We start from the raw sequence: 21,617 nt of genomic DNA on the forward strand, positions 1-21,617 counted from the left end.
TTCTCTCATACTTCTTCCCCCTCCGATCTCCAGCCCTTAACCAGCCCTGACTCTGAACCCCAGTGATGGTCAGTTTCTGAGAAAGGATTATAAAATAGAGTAAGTATCAAATGTGGACTTCTGCTGCTGGCCAAGGTGATGTCAGGCCCCCTCGCACCTATCCCACTCAAGAATTACAACTAAAAATTCAGGATAAATACAAAGAAGCCACTAACCAAGATCTGAAAAGTAAACAGCAGACAGACTGGAAGAGGGAGTCAAAACTTGAAGAAGCCACCGGTAAGGGGTTGGAAGAGTTTCTCATTTTATTTTGCCTTGAAATTTTCCCTCTTTTTCTCTCAGCACTGCCCCAAGGTGGCCCCAGTTGCAGAACTGTGCCATGAGAATCCCTATCTTTGCAGCCAGAGGATTAGAAAAAAGGGTCCCTGTGAACTGAAGAGTATGAGAAGGAATCCTCATTACTGTCCAGATTTTTCCTTTTTTTAACTCAGGCCTTGCCTCAGGATGAGCCCAGTTGCAGAGCTCCATGGTGGCACCACAGGGAGCCAAAATTCTGAGAGGCATTCTGTCTTTCTGTCTGGAAGAATGAAAAGAAAGGGCCCTTATGCTCTGAAAAGCATGTATATGGGGACACCTGGGTGGCTCAGTCGGTTCGGTGTCTTACTCCTGATTTCGGCTCAGGTGATGATCTCCTGGTGGCCAGACCAAGCCCCACATGGGCCTCCATGCTCAGCAGGGAGGCTGCTTGAGATTCTCTCTCTCTCCCTCTGTCCCTTCCCCAGTTCCTGTGTGCACATGCACTTTCTCTCTCTCTGAGTTAAAAAAAATTTTTTTCTTAAAAAAAAAAAAAAAAAAGCTGTTTAACTACTGGGTATTTACCCTAAAGATAAAAATGTGGTGATCCTAGGGGGCATGTGCACCTGAATGTTTATAGCAGCACTGTCCACAATAGCCAAACTCTGGAAAGAACCTAGATGTTCATCAACAGAAGAATGGATAAAGAAGATGTGGTATATATACACAATGGAATACTATGCAGCCATCAAAAGAAATGAACTCTTGCCATTTGCCATGATGTGGATGGAACTAGAGGGTATTATGTTGAGAGACAATAAGTCAGTCAGAGAAAGACAATTATCATATGATCTCTCTGATATGAGGAAGTTGAGAGGCAGGGCGGGGGATTGTGGGACATAGGGAGGGAAAAAATGAAACAAGATGGGATTGGGAGGGAGACAAACCATAAGAGACTCTTAATCTCATGAAACAAACTGAGAGTTGCTGGGAGGTGGGGGGCGTAGGGATAGGGTGGTTGGGTAATGGACACTGGGGAGGGTATGTGCTATGGTGAGTGCTGTGAAATATGTAAGCCTGACGATTCACAGACCTGTACCCCTGGCACAAATAATACATTATATGTTCATTTTTTAAAAAAGGGGTTCACATAATAAGAAAGTCATAGTGTTTACATGAGTATACATCAGTCTATTTATTAATATGCTTATATAATGGTAAATTACACAAAATTTTATTTATGATAATCTCTATTTCTTAAGAAAAGATAGAGGTTTAATATAGAAAAATATGCTTCATAACTACTGATTTCAATATCTGTGATTTAGGCATTCTTCTATGTGATATACTTCACAGCATTAAATATTCTTTTTTTAAAAAAGTTGTATGTCTGTGCATGGGCCATACCTGTGGCTCTCTCTCTCTCTCCCTCTTTGTCTCTCCACTTTGTCCATAAGGGCAACCCTTACCCGCAAAATTATGAGGCAGATGAACAGGCAGCTTAAGCTCCCAGAGAACCCTGTGTTTCCGGCCAGAGAACCTAGAAAATGGGCTCCCTTGAGCAGAGAGTATAGGAGTCCCAGACAGGTGAGAGCTGGAGAACGTAGTCCCTGTTCTGTGTACAAATACAGAGCTGGAGCTTCACGTGTGGGGACAGACCCAAGCTGCATGGCAAAGACCTTGAGAACACTGGAACTGCTGCCCACCCAGAAGGTGAGACAGAGCGCTTAGAATTAACTTAATTGACTGACCACCTGCTAAAACAAACAAAACGATCACCATTTTCCAGAAGATTTTAATAGGACCCAAGTTTCACAACATAATATTTAAAATGCCCAGTCTATAACCCAGAATGGTTTGTCCTGTAAGGAACCAGGAAAACATGACCAGTTCTCAAGAATCAAGACACTCAATTACAGACACTAATCTCAAGATGATCCAGCTGTTGGAATTACTTGACAAAGACTTTAAAGCATCTGTTATAACTGAGGCCAAGGCAAACACAGCTGAGTGCCTGAAAATGATCTGGAATGAATGGAAAAAGAGGACGCTCTGCAGTTTACAATTTATAAACCATAAAGAAAGGAACCAAATGGACACTTTAGAGTTTAAAAATACAGTATCTGAAGTAAAAAAAAAAAAAAAAATCTCTGGATGGGCAGTGGACAGAGAAAAGAGTCCACGAACTTGGAGGTGGGTCAATAGAAATTGACCAACATGATGAACAGAGAGAAAAGAGACAAAAAAAGGAAGAGGAAGAAAAAAAGAGAGATCCCAGGGCCCATGGAATGCTATCAAAACACTTCACATTCATGTTATTGGGGCACTGGAGAAAGACTAGTGCGGTAAACTAAAGAACGACTGAGGGGTGCCTGGGTGGCTCAGTGGGTTAAACCTCTGCCTTCGGCTTGGGTCATGATCTCAGGGCCCTGGGATCGAGCCCCGAATCAGGCTCTCTGCTCAGCAGGGAGCCTGCTTCCGCTCTCTGCCTGCCTCTCTGCCTACTTGTGATCTGTCAAATAAATAAAATTTTTTTGAAAAATTAAAAAAAAAAAGAATGACAGAAATCCCCAACTTTGATGGGAAACATACACATTCCGATTCAAGAAGCCTCAGCAGACTCTAAGCAGGAGTTTGGATAAAGTCAAATGCAGCATGAGCAGCTCTGACACAGCAGAAGCATTTGTTTAGTGTTGTCTCTCTAAATGTACCCGTTCCAGCAAACACCTGTCACATCATCCTTAGACACTGGTAGCCACGTCACTACTCACAAGCCCACTGTAGAGATTATGTAATTTACCCGTCTGCTCTTTCCCTTCAGACCACATGAGCCCAGCCAATGCTTTATATACTCAGGGGTATGGGATATAATTTAATATCTTCTTTATCACTAGCTGATTCTTTCATTAGAATCATCACTATCATCTTTCACTGAACAGTTATTCAACAACTAGAAATAATTTCTCATCTCATAGCTTTACTGAACCTTGTGCATCTTCGGCCTTGGGCACTTTGGCACTGACAAAATTTCCATTCGTCCTTCTGGCAAATTCATCTGAAAATGCCTGGAAATACAAAGACAGTTTTGACTACTACAGTCCTCCGTAGATGAATAAATCTGATTCATCAGGGATTTTGATCTTACATGAGCACATACTTAGGAGAGAACAACTCTCAAAGTGTTACTCTCAAAGAAATTATGAAAATACTACATATAATTCTGTTTTTACAAATGCATTCTAGGGAAACTATTAAATAGGTGATGAAAGTTATAAATACAAGCATGTTCATTACATACTATTTGTAACGAGAAGAAACAAAACAGTTTAAAAAATCCAGCAGGGAAATGGTTAAATAAATTTTGGTATATCCGTGTGTTGGAATGTTTAGCAGCCACTAAGAATTCCATTTTCAAAGAATAGTTAGTGGAATAGGGAAATTCTCTTTTTATACTATTAAATTAAAAAAAAGAATGATATGAAATTGCACTATATAATCCCACTTCTAAAGGTGCACATGTATAAAAGAAGATTACAATGAAATGCGATAAAAAAAAAATGTATGCATTTTGTATGGTTCAAAGTTTCCACAGTGAAGTATTGGTTTCATAATCAATAAGAGCAAGTATCTTGCCAGTTGTAAAAAACACAGTAGTTAAGAGAAAGACAGTCACAATGACAGCAACCACTTCCATTTTTTTACTTCTTATTTGTCCCAGGAGAGGAATCTCTTGGGGAGTAGTGTTCTCTGAAGTAAGAGGCTGGTGTATGTATTTTAGGGTTAATGAACCTGTGAATTCCATTTCTTTGCCTGGTGGGGACATCCTCAAATCATCACTTTCTTCCTCCTTTAAACAAGCAAGAGAGATTTGGGGCGGGGGGTGGGGATAAGTAACGTCTCTGCTAAAAGATTGATCCAATAATGGGAGGGGGAGGTGGGGAGATTACAGAGCCAGGATCCCAGGCTCACAGGATTCCAGGGGCTGCCAGGCTGGCTGGCAGGCAGGCAAGCTCTGTGTGTAAAGGTGGACTGTTGGTTGATGGACGCTCTAGAGCAGAAGATGGTGCTGGTATTTCTAGTCCCAACTCTCCTACTCCCATGGGGATGTGCTGAGCTCATTCTAACTACACCTTTCAATTGCATCTCATCCTGACATTCTCCTAACATTATTTACAGGACCACAACCATTTTTCCTCTTACTTAGAGGACTACAACTTTTATATTAAGGACTAAACTTTCTATGTTCACATGGAAGGGAATCCTATAGATTAAAGGAGGATTGAGGGATGTCAGCTCCACTGTGATGTACAGGCCTTATTTGGATTGTGATTCAAACAAACAAGCTATAAAAACAAAATAAGGGGGCGCCTGGGTGGCTCAGTGGGTTAAGGCCTCTGCCTTCGGCTTGGGTCGTGATCTCGGGGTCTTGGGATCGAGGCCCGCATCGGGCTCTCTGCTCAGCGGGGAGCCTGCTTCCTCCTCTCTCTGCCTGCTTGTGATCTCTCTCTCTCTCTCTCTGTCAAATAAATAAATAAAATCTTAAAAAAAAAAAATAAGGCAAGAGCACCTGGGTAGCTTGGTCAGTTGAGTGTTGGGTTCTTGGTTTCCACTTGGGTCATGATCTCAGAGTGATGAGATCAGACCCAGCCCATGGGGTGGGGGAGCCTCTGCACTCAGGGGTGTCTACTTGAGATTCTCTCTCTCCCTCTCCCTTTGCCCCTCCCCCTGGTGCAAGCGCATGTACACATGCATGTACTCTCGCTCTCTCAAATAAATAAATAAATCTAAAAAAAAAAAAAAAAAGACAAAACAAGGCATTTGTAAGACAGTGGAAATTTGAACATTGACTTGATAATTGAGGAAATAAGGGAATGATTTTCAGTTTATTTTAAGTGTGAAATAGTATTGTGGTCATGTTACTTTTTAAAAAGAATCCTATTGCTTAAAATAAATACTGAATTGTTTATGGGTGATGTATTTCTAGGATTTGTTTGGAAATAATATAGGAAGGAGGGAAATAAATAGAGATAGAGATGAAACATACTGGCCATGGGTTGATAATTATGAAGGCGATAATGGGTACAAGGGAGTTCATTCTACCATTGTCTATTTTTATTTATGTTTGGAGTTCTCCTTAATAAGAAGTTAATTTTTTTTCTATATCCATAAATTTGCTTGATATTTCCCATGCTACAACTAGTCTACACTACTCCTTCACTTTCCTATACGGGAAATACATGGAAGAAACAACCTAATAGACCAACCAACAAGACATTTGAAAACATTAGTGCTCGGCTGCCAAAATAACCAGAAATGAGTGAGACTGTACCTGAATAGTTTCGTGATCACTTGGGTGCAGCAGAAACTGAACCTCTTGTAAAGCTGTCAGTTGAATCTTGCTACTAAAGTTTAATACTTCTGAAGTTATTAATTCAGCAAAAACAGTTTTAGGAAACCGCAGATTTCCGGTTCCTATTGCTGGAAATGCAATTGATCTTAAGAACAAGTTCTCAGTGATTTCCAGACATTTCCTGATTATGTCTCTCATGACCTGCAAAGCACAAAGCACATCTTTATGCATCTCTCCTAGAAATGGGAGTTAGAACAAAAAAGACAAGAACTTAGCAACTTTGACTGTGATCTCTGTCTGCTCTTCTCCTCTCAAAAGAGGTTAAGGGCCGTCAAAAAAGGAAAGAAAATCACACAGCAGACAAGGAAAAGGGAACATCATAGACCCTCTAAAAAGATTCAAACTCACTCAACAAGGAAAGAAAGAAGCAAAGCGACTACTGTTCTAATCCTTCTTTCTTTTCCATTCTTCATGCCCTCACCTTCCTATCCTCACTAAAGCTGTGTCATCTTCAGTAACTCTTCTCTGTGCCCCAATAATGATTGAGCAATGTAATCAGTTTATATTATTAACTAGTCTTCAGGCAAAGTCAGCTACGGCTGAAAGAAATGGCCATCATAGTAGAACCTGCTGATACTGAGACAGACAGAGGCCACCCTACATTATACAGAGAGGAGGGTCCCAAGGGTGACCCAGTTTCCCAGAGAATCTAGAACTTGGCCCCACCTTGTGTGAAGACGTGCACCCATCTCTCCACTTCGGAGCCACTACATGAAGCACATTCTGGCAGTGCAGATTGTGTCCACTGGTTCGGAGAACTGTGCCCATGCCAACAACCACTGCTTGGCCGACTCTGTCCAATTCCTCCTGGAGCTTTGGCCCCGCTTTTGTCACAAGGGCCTGAGAAAGGTGTCCTGTATTGAGCCTGAGATTCATGGGAATGGAGTTGACAACAACATCAACCTTGAAGACAAAAACAATTTGTTTCAGATACTAACAAAGAGTATTCACCAAAGGATCACTATATTTGAGCCCCTGGGTTTGACACTAGAGGGGGGAAGCGATGACGATTAATTTCAGAGATTGAAATACCACCCGAGGCAAAGGGTTACGAGATGACTGATTTAAATAACACTCCAGGATGACAGATAGCTGTCAAAAAGCAAGATATAAACAGCACAGGGTTTCTGAAAGAGTGCAGAGGCCGCTGTCTCTTATGGGGTCTGGGAAACAGGAATCAGGGCAGCAGGCAAAGGGAGCAGGGCAGTCATATAGGAGGGGATACACCGGGGAGGTTGGAGCTGTGAGCAGACTGGTTTGATCAGACAGAGCTTTTCTAAATTGGGATCGATTAAAACACCAAGAGAAGAGAGGAGCGGGAATGTGAAAAGTGATATTCAAAGCTGCACGGCCTGGGTCACCAAGGAGGACTATAGTTCACCCTGGTTCGGCGTCATTGACAAGATTCCTGTCCTCTGCCCACATCAAATGCTCTAATTTTTTGGTATCTGCCCTCAGCAAATGTGACAGGAAATTAACCTTAGATTTGCCAAAATGTGACAGGTATAAAGGCACTGAAAAAGTATACATGTCAAAAGGTAAGATAGTATCGTGAGGTTTTGCATTTACTGGCAACCTCACGATCTGAGTACACTTGCAGTTCCCACAATCGACTGGCCGGTCTCTGTGGGTCAGTGCCTCAGCAAAGCCTCCCAGTCTTCGAGGAAACTACTTCCGAGGCTGGGAGGGAGAGCATGGGGGTTCTTCCCCCGGGTCCTAGTCTGCCTTGGGCTATAGGCTAGCTGGAGTTGCGGGGGCTCTACAGGCAGGGACAGAAGGGACACTCACAGTAGCATTCTGCACATCTCCTTCCACCAGCAGGAGCCTCAGGTTTCCCTGGGACAATGAAATCTGTCTGTTTCCAGGAACGTTTGTCAAGACCGGCTGAACTGCCTGTGATAAACCAGGCAGAGGAACCGTTGAAGGCGGGGCGCTCTCAAATACGGTTTTCACAGTTTCCGCAAAAGCCTGGACAGTCTTTTCAGATGTATCCACAAGGTAGATCTCTTTCAAGGTGTGTCCGTCCTGCTTAAACTGGAAGTTTTTCTTGATAGCCAAAACAATCACCTTCACACACCGGGCTAAGGGAAAGCCCCGGGCTCCGGAGCTGATGGCCGGGATGGCTAGGGACCGGCACTGGTGTGTCTCAGCCAAACGGAGAGTTTCTTCTACAGCTCTCTTTAACAGGAGCATGCATTTCAGGTCCTCGTCGTCCTTCCACCCGGGCCCCACGGCATGGATCACATGGCGGTACGGGAGCTTTCCAGCTTTTGAGATGACAGCACTGCCTGGGGGGACCTTGCCCCTTGTCTTCACTATCTGGTCGCAGTCCTCTTGGAGCTCAGGGCCAGCTGCTTTTGAAAGAGCTGCTGCCAGGCTGCTGCAGAGCTGCAGGTCCTCGTTGGCGGTGCTCACCACCACCTCGACAGGAAACCGGGTCAAGTCGCCCTGCTGCACCATCAGCCAGACTCCAGGGGCCAGCTCCACCCGAGACAAGCTGCTCTGCGGCATGGTCAGCGAGACTCCCGGGGCCAGCTCCACCTGGGACAAGCTGCTCTGCCCATCCCTGTCCCCTCCCTCCCCCTCCCCTCCATTCTCCTGTAGGTCAATGGAACATCCAAATAGCCGTTTGACCTCTCTTTTATAATACTGTGCTTTCTCCTGGAAGAACTGGCTGACCAATGGCCTATCAATATGGACGCTTTCAATACAGACAGAATCCACGGCTTGCCTGACGATGTTCACCCCCTCCAGGACTTTGGCCTTTGGCCCAATTAGTAAAATGCCCTTTTGTTTATTTTCAAGATTGAAAATTACCTGAACATTTGTTGTCTTTATCTTTTGCCAGAATGGCTTTTTTTCTATCCTTAAATAATCAATGATTACAGGAGGCTTTATTTTAATCAATCTCTCTATTTTCGTGTGTTTTTCCACAAAGTCAAAAAGCGAACTATAGGATTCATTCACTTCTCTCACACAGCCCGCGATGATGACCTCCGCTTTGGTTTCTGAAGTTAATTCATCGATTATTACAGTCTTTGAGGAGGAGTTGTGTCTCTTATGCAAGCTGTGAGTGAGCGCTTTCCACTTCTTGCCATTTAGAACTTCCCGGTCGTCAATGTTGATACGCTTGTAACTGAAGGCACTGACCATTTGCTTTTCGGCATCTAACAGGACTTCAGGGGAATAGCCGATTAAGAGAACAGTTTCACCCTCTAGCTCACAAACGGCAAGAATTTTCTGTGCCATGAAAAGCGACTTCGAGAATTCTGTACAGTCTCCTTTTTGCAAAAACTGGAAAATCTCAGGGGGAAGCCGGATGCTTTTTTGAACCATGGTGCACATCTCTTTCTGTATTTCACACTTGGCTTTATACACGTCTGTGTAGAGGCCTTTGAACCACACGTGCTGAGAGGCTTCATCATAACAAATCTCCATTTCTGGGCACTCGGTGCGGAGACGCCCGAGGACATCTCTGTGACACAAAAGAAAATACCTTCCTGGAGAAACGGCCACTATCTCCTTTAGACTTTGCTCTTCTCTTTTAATTTTTTGAGTGGTACTTTCTATTAATTCCTTGACTTGTGGCTCAATGTTCTGTACATCCTCTGATCTCCCCACTAAGGTTACAATCCCCTTAAGGGTATCAAATTCAATCAAAATCCTGTCGTCTCCTACATTATTTTTTATGGTGTCCCACACTACGGGATCCACTTTAAAGGGGGTAACTTTATATTTGGACCTGATGCTAGAGAATGCTGTGGAAACATCTTCCTTCCAGTTCCTGATTCTCAGTCTACCTAGACAGAATAATGTGGTCGCAGGTCTGATGGTAACTTCACATCTGAGTTCGGACCATATTAGATCACTGTGACAACGTATCGCTTCCTCATTTATCTCATCAATCAGATGCTTCTTTTTCTGTAAGAACCTCCATAAGGGAAGATCTAATGATTCTCTGAATGGTGCTGGAAGCTTGATCAGAGGTTTCTCCTTTCCGTACAAGGCCGTGCCCAAAGAGGTGTAGTATGGAAACACAGACAGTGGCATATTATTGAGGTCAAGTTTCTTGGTCATGATGGTGTCTAACACTTAAAAGGAAAGAAATAAAGTAATCCCATTGTTACATGTTTCAAGTGAAAAAAAAACAACAACACTTTTCTCCTAGGGAAAAAAAACCCCCTAATGATTATAAAATTACGAAGTTATAACATGCTATTAAAAAGCAGCACTACTCTCAAAGTGCTCAGATATAAACTGATTTTTATTAATCCTACATAGCCATCCCTTGCTTAATGGAACACTTTCCAACCAAGATCACTCTATGTTGAAATTCCGTTAAGTAAATTCTATTTTCTGTTTTCTGGTAACACCAATATATCACCACCAGGTTAATAAATAGATAAAAATTTGTTCACAAATATGGGGGTAATGTTTGCCCCAGTGCAAAGAATATTCTGGTGCCCAAAGCAAAGCTCATGTAAGAATCAAGCTATTTTGCTGTTTTCTGTACAGTCTCACAGTTTTAGGCTTCCTAGCTGATTTAGATTCCTTTAATACCTCTAACAGGAGGAGCATAACAATAATTATCAGAGCTGACCATGCGTCAGACCCATTCGAAGTGCTTTCCATATATTTATTTATTTCAGCCTCCCAGCAGCCCTCTGAGAGGCAAGATTCTTATCATCCCTCTTTACAAATGATAAAACTGAGGCTAGGGAAGGTTAGGTAACTCAGTTAGGGTGATGTAAAGGACAAATAACTGAGCTCAGATTTGAGCCAGGGTCTGTCTAAGCCCAAAGCCCATGCTCTTGCCTCTTTTACCAGGGGTTCCAAACAAGATCACCTCACAGCCATTGGAGAGCCCAGCCCCTGGGACCTCAGATTCAGTAAGTCCTGCACCTCCCCCTTGTCCTTGCTATAATCCCTCTCCTGCCACTTCCATTGGAGCAGTCCCTACAGTGGGATGTGTGTCTGTGTGGGGCGGGGGAGGGCGTACTCTTCTTCCCCTTGTATTAGTTATGAGATAGGTACAGGGAGTGTAAGAAGGAAGAGAATTAGAATGAATTCCAGTAACAACTTGGATTAAAATAACATCCTTGCAGAGAGATGTTAAAAATAACTTCACCTTGTACATGATTTTCTCCTAGGCCTGGAGCCAGACGTCATCAAAAGAACATGGCCTTCAGAGGCCAAGACCCATAGCCTGAACTTCCCAATGTGGCTCTATAAAGGCTCCAAGCCTAGGCAGGACCAGGGACCACTAATGTGTACTTAGGACCCATGATGTGCCAAGCACATTGCAGGCATAATTTCATTTGATCCTCACAAATTCCTCTGAGGCAAGTAGTAATGTGGGCCCTGTTTTACAGATGAGAAAACAGGCTTTGGTGGGTTAAAGTAACTTGCCCAACAGTAATTGGTAAACTAATTTCCAAACATCACCTCTGGTAAGTATATATAGATATATATATAGATAGATATATGTAGATATATATATACACACACACATATACATCTATATACATATATATATATATATATATATATATATACACATATATGTATAAAGTAAAGTAATCAAGTAAGTTACCCAAGATCACAAAACTAGTAAGCACCAAAGCCAGGATTTGAACTCTGATCTGTCTGACTCAAGAACCATCACAGATGTCACCTTACTGTGCCTTAACTTCTCCATCCTGTTTCCTCATCTTCAAGAAAAAGTTACAATACGCATGGCATTACTAGGATTCAGTGAGCTACTGTAGCAGAAAATGCAGCAAAAGATCTTACCTAGAGTAGGTATTAGGTAAGAGTTCTTTTCCTTAAGATTCTGTGAATCAGATTTTGTAAAACTGAACAAAATTAATACCAGAGTAAGTGCTCAACTTATTCCTCTCAAATAATCTACATAAAATGTAGACTGCTAAGTAAATTGTGTTTTTAATCCAGCTTTAACTACAGTTGGCCTCCTTACTAATAACCCATTATAAGGGGTGAGACAGCCTGTAAGAACCCTTAATGGTATAGGTGAGCAAATGACTGGCAGGAGAGTTTAAGAGCATAGATTAGCCAGACTAGCCAAATTCAAATCCTGGATCTGTCACTTACTAGCTGTGTAAACGTAGTCAAGTTATTTGCCCTTTCTGTGCCTGTTTCTCATGCGTAGAGCAGGGATTAAAGTAATAGCAATGCCCACAGACCAGGGTCTGCGAGTGCACTTTGCAGCACCCTGCAGAGCTATGCAAATGTAAGTCATAATTATAAGAAGGAGCAGCCAAAGAAAGAAAGGGAAAATCGGTGTATCTCAGATCAGAGAGAACAGATTTCATGAGTTTAGATGAGGAGGCATGGTCAGCGTAGTCAGATGGTACAAAGAGGTCAGGATGAAAGGGAACCTTTGAGAGTGCCCTACTGCTCACATGTGTGGCTCTGCATAAAACAACCCCAATTAAATAGTTCCTATTATTAGTCCTACGTGGGTAATGTAGACATTCCGAGGACACACCCAACTGCCCCTGGCCTTCAAGAGGTCTGAAACCCCACCATAAACGGGAGGCTCACTTCTAGAGTAGGCAGCTTTATGGCGCTCCCTGCCTGGGCCCAAGCCCAAGCTCTGGGAGATTTAAAGAAATTGTGACAGAAGCTCCTCTTTTGCCCCCTTGCCCAAGGAACACTCGAACTTCCATTCCATTTTAAGCCAAAGCGTACCTTCACCCCAGTTTCCCCAACTCCTCAACGCCAAAGGGAGTTTCCTCCACGGATCCCCCACAGAGCAGTTTATCTTCGGTGGGTAGAATACCATGTGATGTGTCTTATGCTCCCCCTGTTGGTCCCAGACCCACTGTTCCTTCTCTTCCTAAGGAGGCTGGCCCCCTAATTCCCACTCCTCAGCCTTCACCTCTGAACATCGAGTGGAATCTCCAACCTGACACTGTACGTGCCTCAGAGAACTGGCAATCTAGTGGCAATCAAGTATCGACAAAACCCTCAGAAGTGTTTCCCTAAGGTTCAGCTGAACATGGTTTTCACAGGGGTGCCGCGAAGAACAATGCAGCAGACATCCACTGGACCACCCCTATTAATTTCTGAATGGTGACACTGACAGGTGAAGGGGAAGTGGTGATACATTAAAGGAAGTGTATGTGTTTCTGAGTATTTCTTTACCCAACCTTATTGGAATTAACTTGAGAATTTCTACCAAGTATACAGCTAAAACACAGATCATCTTTTCTTAAACACAGTATTTCAAAGATTGTAAGAATTATGAGGTTTTCACTATAGGCAGAGACTCATGAGAGAATCTCCTTGTATCTTTCAAAACTGGGCCCTGCTTCTCTAAAGCTGAAATCACTGGACTCATTAACTATCATATCCCAGATGAACAGGATTACTAATTGGATTTCCAGTGAAATTTATGAATTAAAAAATAAAATGCATCAGAACTCAACTGATAACTGTTAAGATCTGCTAAAATGGCTTAGAGTCTGTGAGGTAGATTCACAAAATCAGGCTCATAGATATTACCTTTTTTGTCAAAAAACTCAATCAGAGCCGAATTCTCTTCAGGCAAACACTCAATACTGGCAACTCTCCCTCCTCCATTTTGAGGATTTTCAAATAAACATTTCAGATTATAGTCATCAACACCAGGTGGCAGGTTTTCAACCCTGATTGTTCTTGTCACTTCCAGAAGTCTCGGAGAAAGCTGGAGTTGTTTCACGAAGTGATGCCTGACACAATTGTCAACAAATTTCACAGCATCTACAAATCAAAATCAATCAGTCAATCCGTCCATCCACCAGAAAATTATTATCATACTTTTATGTTATACAGAAGAAACTGTCTGAATATTAACGGAGATAAAGGAGATAGCTAAGTGCTCAATTTTTAGAGGCAAGGTCTCCATTTCTATATGAGAATTTACACGCTTACAACTCCTGGTCTGAAGAGTAACACACATGTAAACGTTTTACCTGGCGTACTGCTGCTGAGCTGTGTCCCTCCTACAGGCACAGCTCTCTCCCACCCACCTTGACGTCCTACCTGAGTGTTCTCTCTGCAATACAAATCTCTCACTCCCCTCCTTTCTCAAGTCCTATGATGGCTCCCTTAGCTAGCCTTAAAATGCCCTTGGTTGGCTATTTGACTCCAAACTAATTTCCAAACATCACCTCTGGTTACCCTCTGCCATTCCTTTTCTTTATTGCCACAAAAACTAGTCATTATTTTGAAAACCTTATTCTCTTTTGCCTCGCTATATATAACCACCTGTACCTGAAATGCCTTTCTTGGATTTTTTTTAATCCTGTCCTATTCCTCTTTCAGGACTGACCCTGTTTATCTCTTTCAAATTAATAAATATCGATAGTGGGCTCACAATGAGCCAGGTACTGTGCTAGGATCTGGGGAGCCAGGCACTGTGCTAGGATCTGGGGGTAGAGAGATGAATATAACAAGTCCTTGAAAATTTACCGTCTAGGAAGGGGTGGGGGTCTTGAAAGCAGACAAATGGCCTATTGTGGGATCAGATGAGGCAGGAAGACAAATAGTGGGAATCCCACAAGGACTGCCAGAGTTACGTGCTGATCTGAGTTTTGAAGGATAAAGAGGAGTTAAGCAGATAGATTAGGGGAGGAAACTTTTCCTGCAGAGAGAAGAGCAGTGGCAAGAAACAACAGTGTATTGGGGACCTGGGAGACTAGGGCCACTAGAGTATAAACAAAGCCACCTTGTTTGGGTCCCCTTTCCTCTCATTCCCCACAGCCTGCCGCTTACAGTGGAAGCAGGCAGCTTCTTCTCTTGCGTCTTCATTTTTCATTTACATATGGGTCTCCAGCTCCATAGGCATTCCTCAAGGGCAGGGACCAAGAATTATTCATCCCTATACTCACAGCACCTCAACAAGTGCCTGGCACATTGTAGGCATTCAAGATTTTCGATTAATGAACAAAAGCAAGTCCACTTAGTTTTTCCTTTATAAGAAATAATTATAGATTTGACGTAAGAATAGCTCCCTTCATTGAGTCTTTACCATGTGTCAGGGGATATACTGAGAGCTTTGCACACATTGTCTCATCTAATCCTCTTAGAAGCTGTAACAGGTAGGTCATTTTTCCTCCACTCTATTGAGGACAGAAGTCAAGTACAGAGGGGAGTAACTGGATAAACTCCGAGAACTAGTCAAATGGCGGAGCTAGAATTCTGACTTCACGACCATCCTCCTGCCACGGCCATGACATGGCGAGGGCTCGGATTAGAAAACGCTGTGGTCCTTCTGAACATAACTCCTCACACAGACCTTGAAGAGCCCTCATTCCCTGCATCACGTACACTTCCTCTCCTGCATGTGGGATGACCATGAAAGTACTAAGAAAAATACATAGAAAAGGACGTAAGGGAAGAGGCTATGTAGAGGTGGGCAATGGGGTTCAAATCCAAGAATTTATTAGCATCTCTGCACCTCTGTCTCCTCAACTGTAAAATGGGGAGTAGTAACAATGTCAAAAGGTTGTTAAAAGGAACCAATGAGTTAACACAGGTAATGAGCTTGGCGTAGTACCTGACTTACAGTGTCTCTCGATGAGTGTCTGCCATTATCAGCATTATTGCATTCCAGTAATTCCAGCTTGGTAACATAGATCAGTATTTACTTCTCCCAGTGAGATAATGCATGTGAAAATGCTGATTCTTCTGCTTGAATCACTTCTATAAGCTTAGACTTTAGATTTCTTTTTGGGTGTGTTATCTCTGTCTCTCTGTCTCTCTATCTCTCTTTCTCTCTCTCTCTCTCTCACACACACACACACACACACACACACACACACGATGAAGTCTGATTTACTAAACATACCAGAATTTGGTTTTAAAACAAATTTGCTTCTCTTTCAAAATAAAAAAGCACCTATATTAACCTATATTAATTTCCTTTTAACGAATTAAGAGAAAAAGTCAAGCTTTCAGAGACATTGAATTAGCTAGGTGTCTCAAATCCCAAAGTGGGGCACAAAGAAGATTGGCAAATGCGGGATCACTTGAACTTACCCACAAGCGTTGGAAAGGTAACTACAGCAACGTCAAAATCCTGTAATACTTCCACTTGAAAAGCATCATTGGACAGGCCACTTACATTCTCCACTATCAAAATTAACATTATATCGGTTACATTTGCCTTGAGATTTTCAAATGCAACCGAAGAGGAAGTATTTTCACATTCTTCTGAGGTATCTTCCATTTTCTCTGATCTTCTACTGGGAGAAAGTTCTGTACCCACTTCTTCTGACACATCTGATTTTAGAAGAACAAAAGAGGTGCAAGATGTTATATTTGTCTGACATGGTCTTAGCAAATTATCATAAGACACTGTCCTCTTTTTTTTTCAATCTCTTGGCTAAGTCAAATAAAAAAAGATCTGAGAAAGCTTTTCGCTTAATTTAGTTAAAAATAAAATGTAGCACGTAACCATCTATTATTGTTAAGTTTGGTTTTTATTATGCCCTTTTCTGCCTTGTCTCTCTGAGGAAACAGTCTTTCATCGCCTTGACATATGCCTCCAACAAGTGCTTAATTTTAGTTATGGAACTCAGTTTCTCCAAAGCAATGGACATGTTTATTCATCCTTGTATTGCTGGCATCTGGCCCATACTTGAGGCTCAAGAGTGTTTGCTGACTTACAGCTTGGGCCACTGAAGGAGAGCGAGACTATCTGATGACGTAACACCTGAGGCTCCAAAAAATAATATGCTTTCCTCACTGAAGAGAAGAAAGGATACTCACTGAATGACTAAGGAACATATATATATATAGAAAATAAAATGGTCTAGAGAGCTGTATGTATACATCAAGCTCACGGATCAGCAATCCTCCCAGCCAGCCCGTTCCCCTCCATCGTTGGCCCTATGTTGAGTTCCATCTGTGCATCAGGTCAATCCCACACTAGGCTTGCCCAGTGCACCAGGATGCATAGGATATAATCTTCAGACATTCTGTGAGTGACTGTTCAACTGGGGCCCTTATTATGTTCAAGGCGCTGGAGGTGTGGAGAGGGGTGCATACAAAAAACATCACATAAGAAACTTATAGATTTTCTAATGGAGGTATACAAGAAAAATGATGAAAGGATCTGACATTTTATAAATGTTTATCACGACAGAGTAAAATGCTACACGCTCACCAAATCCATTTTGTTTTCTTTCTGGGCAACAGTTGCCAGACTTCCCACAGCCAAGTTCACGTGGCTAATGGAATATGGGTGGAAGTGTGAACTGCGCTTCCACGTCTGGCAAGTACAAATCTCCTTTATGTGAATTTCCACTCTCCTTGGCAGTAACTTTGGAGGCCGCATATCAAAAGTAATCTTGTCAAAAGATGGAAGGAACCTGGGATTCCTGAAGCAGTCTAGACTCCCCGCTTCCCCAGCTGCTGACCCCACTGACCTCTGATGTGGAGGGGTGTTTGTTACAGCAGTTAGGTGACCCTGACACATACTCCTGTTTTGTGCAGATGTAACACCATGCACTCATGCCAAATAAAAAATAATTTAAGGTCAATAATAACACAGCATTCCATGAGACAGGTGTGACAAGGCTGAAGGACTGCTGAGCTGATGGTGAGGTTGTCTGAGTTCAACCCCTGACTCGGCCACTCTTTAGCCATATGACCTCAGGCATGTCACTTTACAAGAGAGTCCTGGATGAAGTGAATGGTAACAGCCTTTCCAGCAACATAGTTTTGTAACTTTATGACTAGTAGGGGCTTCATCACAAGAGAGGCTTGCTTAACTGCCAAATAAAGGGCAGCACCAATCCAGCCAGGAGTCCGAGAGACATAGAAGGGGACGGGGCTGCCCTGGAAAGTCTTCAGGAAAAGGAGAAGCTGAGCGGATCTTGAAAGCTCTCTAGAGTTTAGATATAGAGAAGGGGGATAGAGGGGATTGTGGACCCCAGAAGTACAGGCAGAGTGCCATGACTGCGCCAGACTCCTTAGGAAATTGTGATCTGACCAATGAAGCTCAAGGAGCACTTGTGTGTAGATGTAAGAAATGAGGCCAGAAAAGTTGGCTTCATCCAGGACGTGGTGTGAACTTTACCTTGTAGTCAGTAGTAAGGGTGAATTGTGGAAGGATTCTGTGATAAGAAGGACAGGATATTTAGCAGTAGAAAAAGGGCTGGTCAGATTTAAGGAAAAGGACATCAGATACAGAGACACCAAGCAGGATGCTCCTGCCATGTTGGATTTGTGAGGTAATAATGGCAGCCTGGCATGAGGGAGGGACAGATGATGAAAACCTTAAAAAAAAAAAAAAAAGATTAAGTCTCTGTGACTAACAGATATGAAGGCTAAAAGAAGAGAGGTGATCGAAGTTTCCAGTAGGTGATGGGCAGACTGGTTGTATACTTCAAGAGAAATAAGGAAGCCAGAAAGGGTACTGGTTTGAGGAAGAAGATGATACAGGTGGTTTTGACATGGTGGCTCTAACATAATTTCCAACAGTAAGGTCAGACATGGTCTGGAATTTAGAAGAGAGTCCAGGGTGGAAATGTAGAGTTCAAAAAGCCAGAATTTGCTGACCGCAAGTGACCAGTATCTCTCTGCTCTTGCATGTCTCTCTTCAATGGGTTCTTCCAATTGTTGGTTTCCACCTTGCAGACCCAGCCCAACTCAGCTTAGCCTGGAACAGGACATTAGCTCAGTGCTCACATCCTCTGGTGTTGGTGTGTGGCTTGACTGACCTGTCCTTCCTCTGACTACTGCTTGCCCATCTTCAACTTTACACCCAGGGTTTCAGGCATGCCTGGAACACTCAGAGCACTGAATTCTCTATTCTCCTCACCCCTGAAATGTGGGACCTATTAGGGAAACACCCTCTACCCTGATTTTGCTTGGTTGTGAAAACTGTCTACACCATTCCAATTAACTTCAAGAGTCCTAGCCTTAGGGTCACAGTCAGGATTCAGGTTGGAGCAACCAAGCAACAAGGGACCTCCTCTTACATCTCTGAAAGGGGCCAATGACACTCTTTGTTAAAGACCACCTTCCTGGCTGCATACTATCATTGGAGTCTGAGTCATGTAAAAACAGGGCAGCAAATGAGTCTAAAGTCTCAGGACAATGAAAAGTCCATTAGTGGGGTGGGGCTGGATGGCTCTTCCTGAGAATATCCTTGGTGTTGTAAGCATATCTGAAACAGTGCTGACAAATCAGTTAAGACAGAGTTAGGGTAAAATCTATGAATCCATAAGAAACACAGACTTGATTAAAGTCTAGACCCAGGAAATGGTACAGATATAAATGTACCAATATAAAACCACATTGGTCTAAAATTGAGCTTGAGGGTACAGCACATAAGCATTTTCCAAGAATAGATAAGGATTTAGGGAGACAGAAGCAAGATGGCAGAGGTGTAGCAGTCTGAAATGACATCAGATCCCAGGAGTTCAGCTAAATAGTTATCAAACCATTCTGAACACCTACAAACTATCAACAGGAGATAGAAGAGAAGAAGAGCAGCAATTCTAGAAACAGACAATCGACCACTTTCTGAAAGGTAGGACGAGCAGAGAAGTGAATCCGAAGCGACAGGAAGATAGACCGTGGGCGGAGGGGATGGCTCCCAGCAAGCAGTGAAGCAGTGGAGCACAAAATCAGAACTTTAAGAAGTCTGCTCCACTGAGGGACGTTGCTCCAGAGGCTAAGCAGGGGTGGAGCCCTCGCGGGGATAGTATGGTCTCAGGTCCTGCAGGGTCACAGAAAGATCGGGGGTGTCTGTGTGTGGCACAGCTGCCAGGTACCAGAGCGGGGAAGCCGACTACGGAGACAGAGCTGAAGAGTGAGCTTTCAGATCGGGGTAACCTTAAACCATGATCCAAAGCACAGTCAGACCACTGCTCTTCAAGCAGGAACCCCACAAGTGGTAGATCCAGGGAGACTCACCTTGCTGCTCTGGGAGAAGCAGCATGGCAGGAATCTGCTGGGTGTGGAGACTCTAAACGGGGCTGTTCACCAGAGATAGAAATGCCCAGTCACAGGCTGGATGAACACGGAGTGTGGCCAGAGACCAGGAAGACAGAGGGGATTGACTGCTTTTCTCTGAGGGTGCACTGAGGAGTGGGGCCCCAAGCACTTGACTCCTCTGGGCCAGAGACTGGGAGGCTGCCATTGTCATTCCAGTCCTCCAAAGCTCTATGGAAAGCATTCAGGGAACAAAAGCTCCAAGAGTGAACCCGAGCAGATTACTTAGCCTGGCCCCTGGCATGGGTGGTACAATTCGCCTCGGGCAAAGACAGTTGAGAATCATTACAACAGGCCCATCCTGAAGAAGAACAGCAAAAACATCCAGCCAAGACCAAGTTCCCAACTCAAGGAGAACAGCGGAACTCCAGAGCTAGGGGAAAGTAACACATAGCATTCATGGCTTTTCCCCCATGATCCATTAGTCTTGCAAAGTTAAATTTTTTTAAATTTTATATTTTTCTTATTCTATTTTTTTAACTTTTCCCTCTTTCTTTTTTTAATGTTTTTTAACTAGTTTATCTTAACAATACCTTTCTTAAAAAAATCTTTCTAAACCTTCATTGTTATAGTCATATTTTATCCCTTCATTGTATTTAACCTTATTTTTTTGTATACATATAGGTTTTTTTTCCTAAAAAATTTTGGGATATAATTTTTTCTAATAGCTCAAAATATACCCTAATCTAGCACATGGCTTTGTTTTAGTCCCCAGCCTGAGCACATTCCCTTCTTCTTTTTTCTTTTTCCAACCAACTTATCTTATCAATTCCTTTTTTAGAATTTCTTAAAAATTTTTCATCTTTATAGTCATATTTCATTCCTTAATTGTGTTTACCTTATTTTTGTGTGTGTGTGTGTATATATATATATATATGTTTTTCTTTCTTGAACATTTTGGGAGGTAGTTTCTTCTAAAAGACCAAAATACACCCAAAATCAAGTGGGTGGCTCTGTTCTGTTCTATTCAGATGAATAGATGTTATATTCATCTATAAATAATAAATATATATATATATATATGTGTGTGTGTGTGTGTGTGTATATATATGTGTGTGTGTGTATGTGTGTGTGTGTGTGTGTGTGTGTGTGTGTATATATATATATATATATATATATAAAATTTTTAATTTTATTTATTTTTTCCCCCATTCTTCTCCCCCTGGTTTTGGACCTCTTCTGATTTGGTTAGCGTACTTTTTTTCTGAGGTCTTTGCCACCCTTTTAGTACTTTATTCTCCCATTCATATATTCTTATCTGGATAAAATGACAAGGCCAAAAAATTCACCACAAAAAAAAGAACAAGAGGAAGTACCAACGGCTAGGGACCTAAACAATATGGACATTGGTAATATGTCAGAACTAGAGTTCAGAATGACAATTCTCAAGGTGCTAGCTGGGCTCAAAAAAGGCATGGAAGATATTAGAGAAACCTTTTCTGGAGAAATAAAATCCCTTTCTGGAGAAATAAAAGAACTAAAATCTAACCAAGTTGAAATTTTTTAAAAAAGCTATTAATGAGGTGCAATAAAAAAAGGAGACTTTTTCTGCTAGGATAAATGAGGCAGGAGAGAGAATTAATGATATAGAAGACCAAATGACAGACAACAAAGAAGCTGAGCAAAAGAGAGACAAACAACTACTGGGAGAATTCGAGAGATAAGTGATACCATAAAACAAAACAATATTAGAATAATTGGGATTCCAGAGGAAGAAGAAAGAGAGAGGGGGGCGGAAGGTATATTGGAGCAAATTACAGTAGATTATTTTATTATAGTAGAGAATTATTATAGCAGAGAATTTCCCTAAAGAGAACATCAAAATCCAGGAGGCACAGAGAACCCCCCTTAAAATCAATAAAAATGGCTCCATGCCCTGTCATCTAATAATAAAACTTACAAG

The 21,617-nt window shown here is 42.4% G+C and overlaps 1 protein-coding gene across 3 annotated transcripts in view; it reads right to left on the reverse strand.

Moving 5' to 3' along the window:
- PARP14 (poly(ADP-ribose) polymerase family member 14) overlaps positions 1–21,617 on the reverse strand; it is a 50,101-nt gene that overhangs the window by 16,302 nt on the left and 12,182 nt on the right. Inside the window, exons 4-9 of one of the 3 annotated variants that reach the window (XM_032869515.1) lie at positions 15,749–15,991; positions 13,232–13,468; positions 7,493–9,795; positions 6,371–6,607; positions 5,624–5,845; positions 3,281–3,359 (exon numbers count right to left, since the gene is read on the reverse strand). In XM_032869515.1, the coding sequence (XP_032725406.1) occupies positions 3,281–3,359; positions 5,624–5,845; positions 6,371–6,607; positions 7,493–9,795; positions 13,232–13,468; positions 15,749–15,991 (3,321 nt within the window). Of the gene's footprint in view, positions 1–3,280; positions 3,360–5,623; positions 5,846–6,370; positions 6,608–7,492; positions 9,799–13,231; positions 13,469–15,748; positions 15,992–21,617 lie in introns of those variants that run through there. The other 2 variants (XM_032869516.1, XM_032869517.1) reach the window with 2 other exon arrangements.

Source organism: Lontra canadensis, unplaced genomic scaffold (genome assembly GCF_010015895.1).
Source record: "Lontra canadensis isolate GAN:19392208 unplaced genomic scaffold, GSC_riverotter_1.0 scaffold38, whole genome shotgun sequence".
Classification (NCBI taxonomy): domain Eukaryota; kingdom Metazoa; phylum Chordata; class Mammalia; order Carnivora; family Mustelidae; genus Lontra; species Lontra canadensis.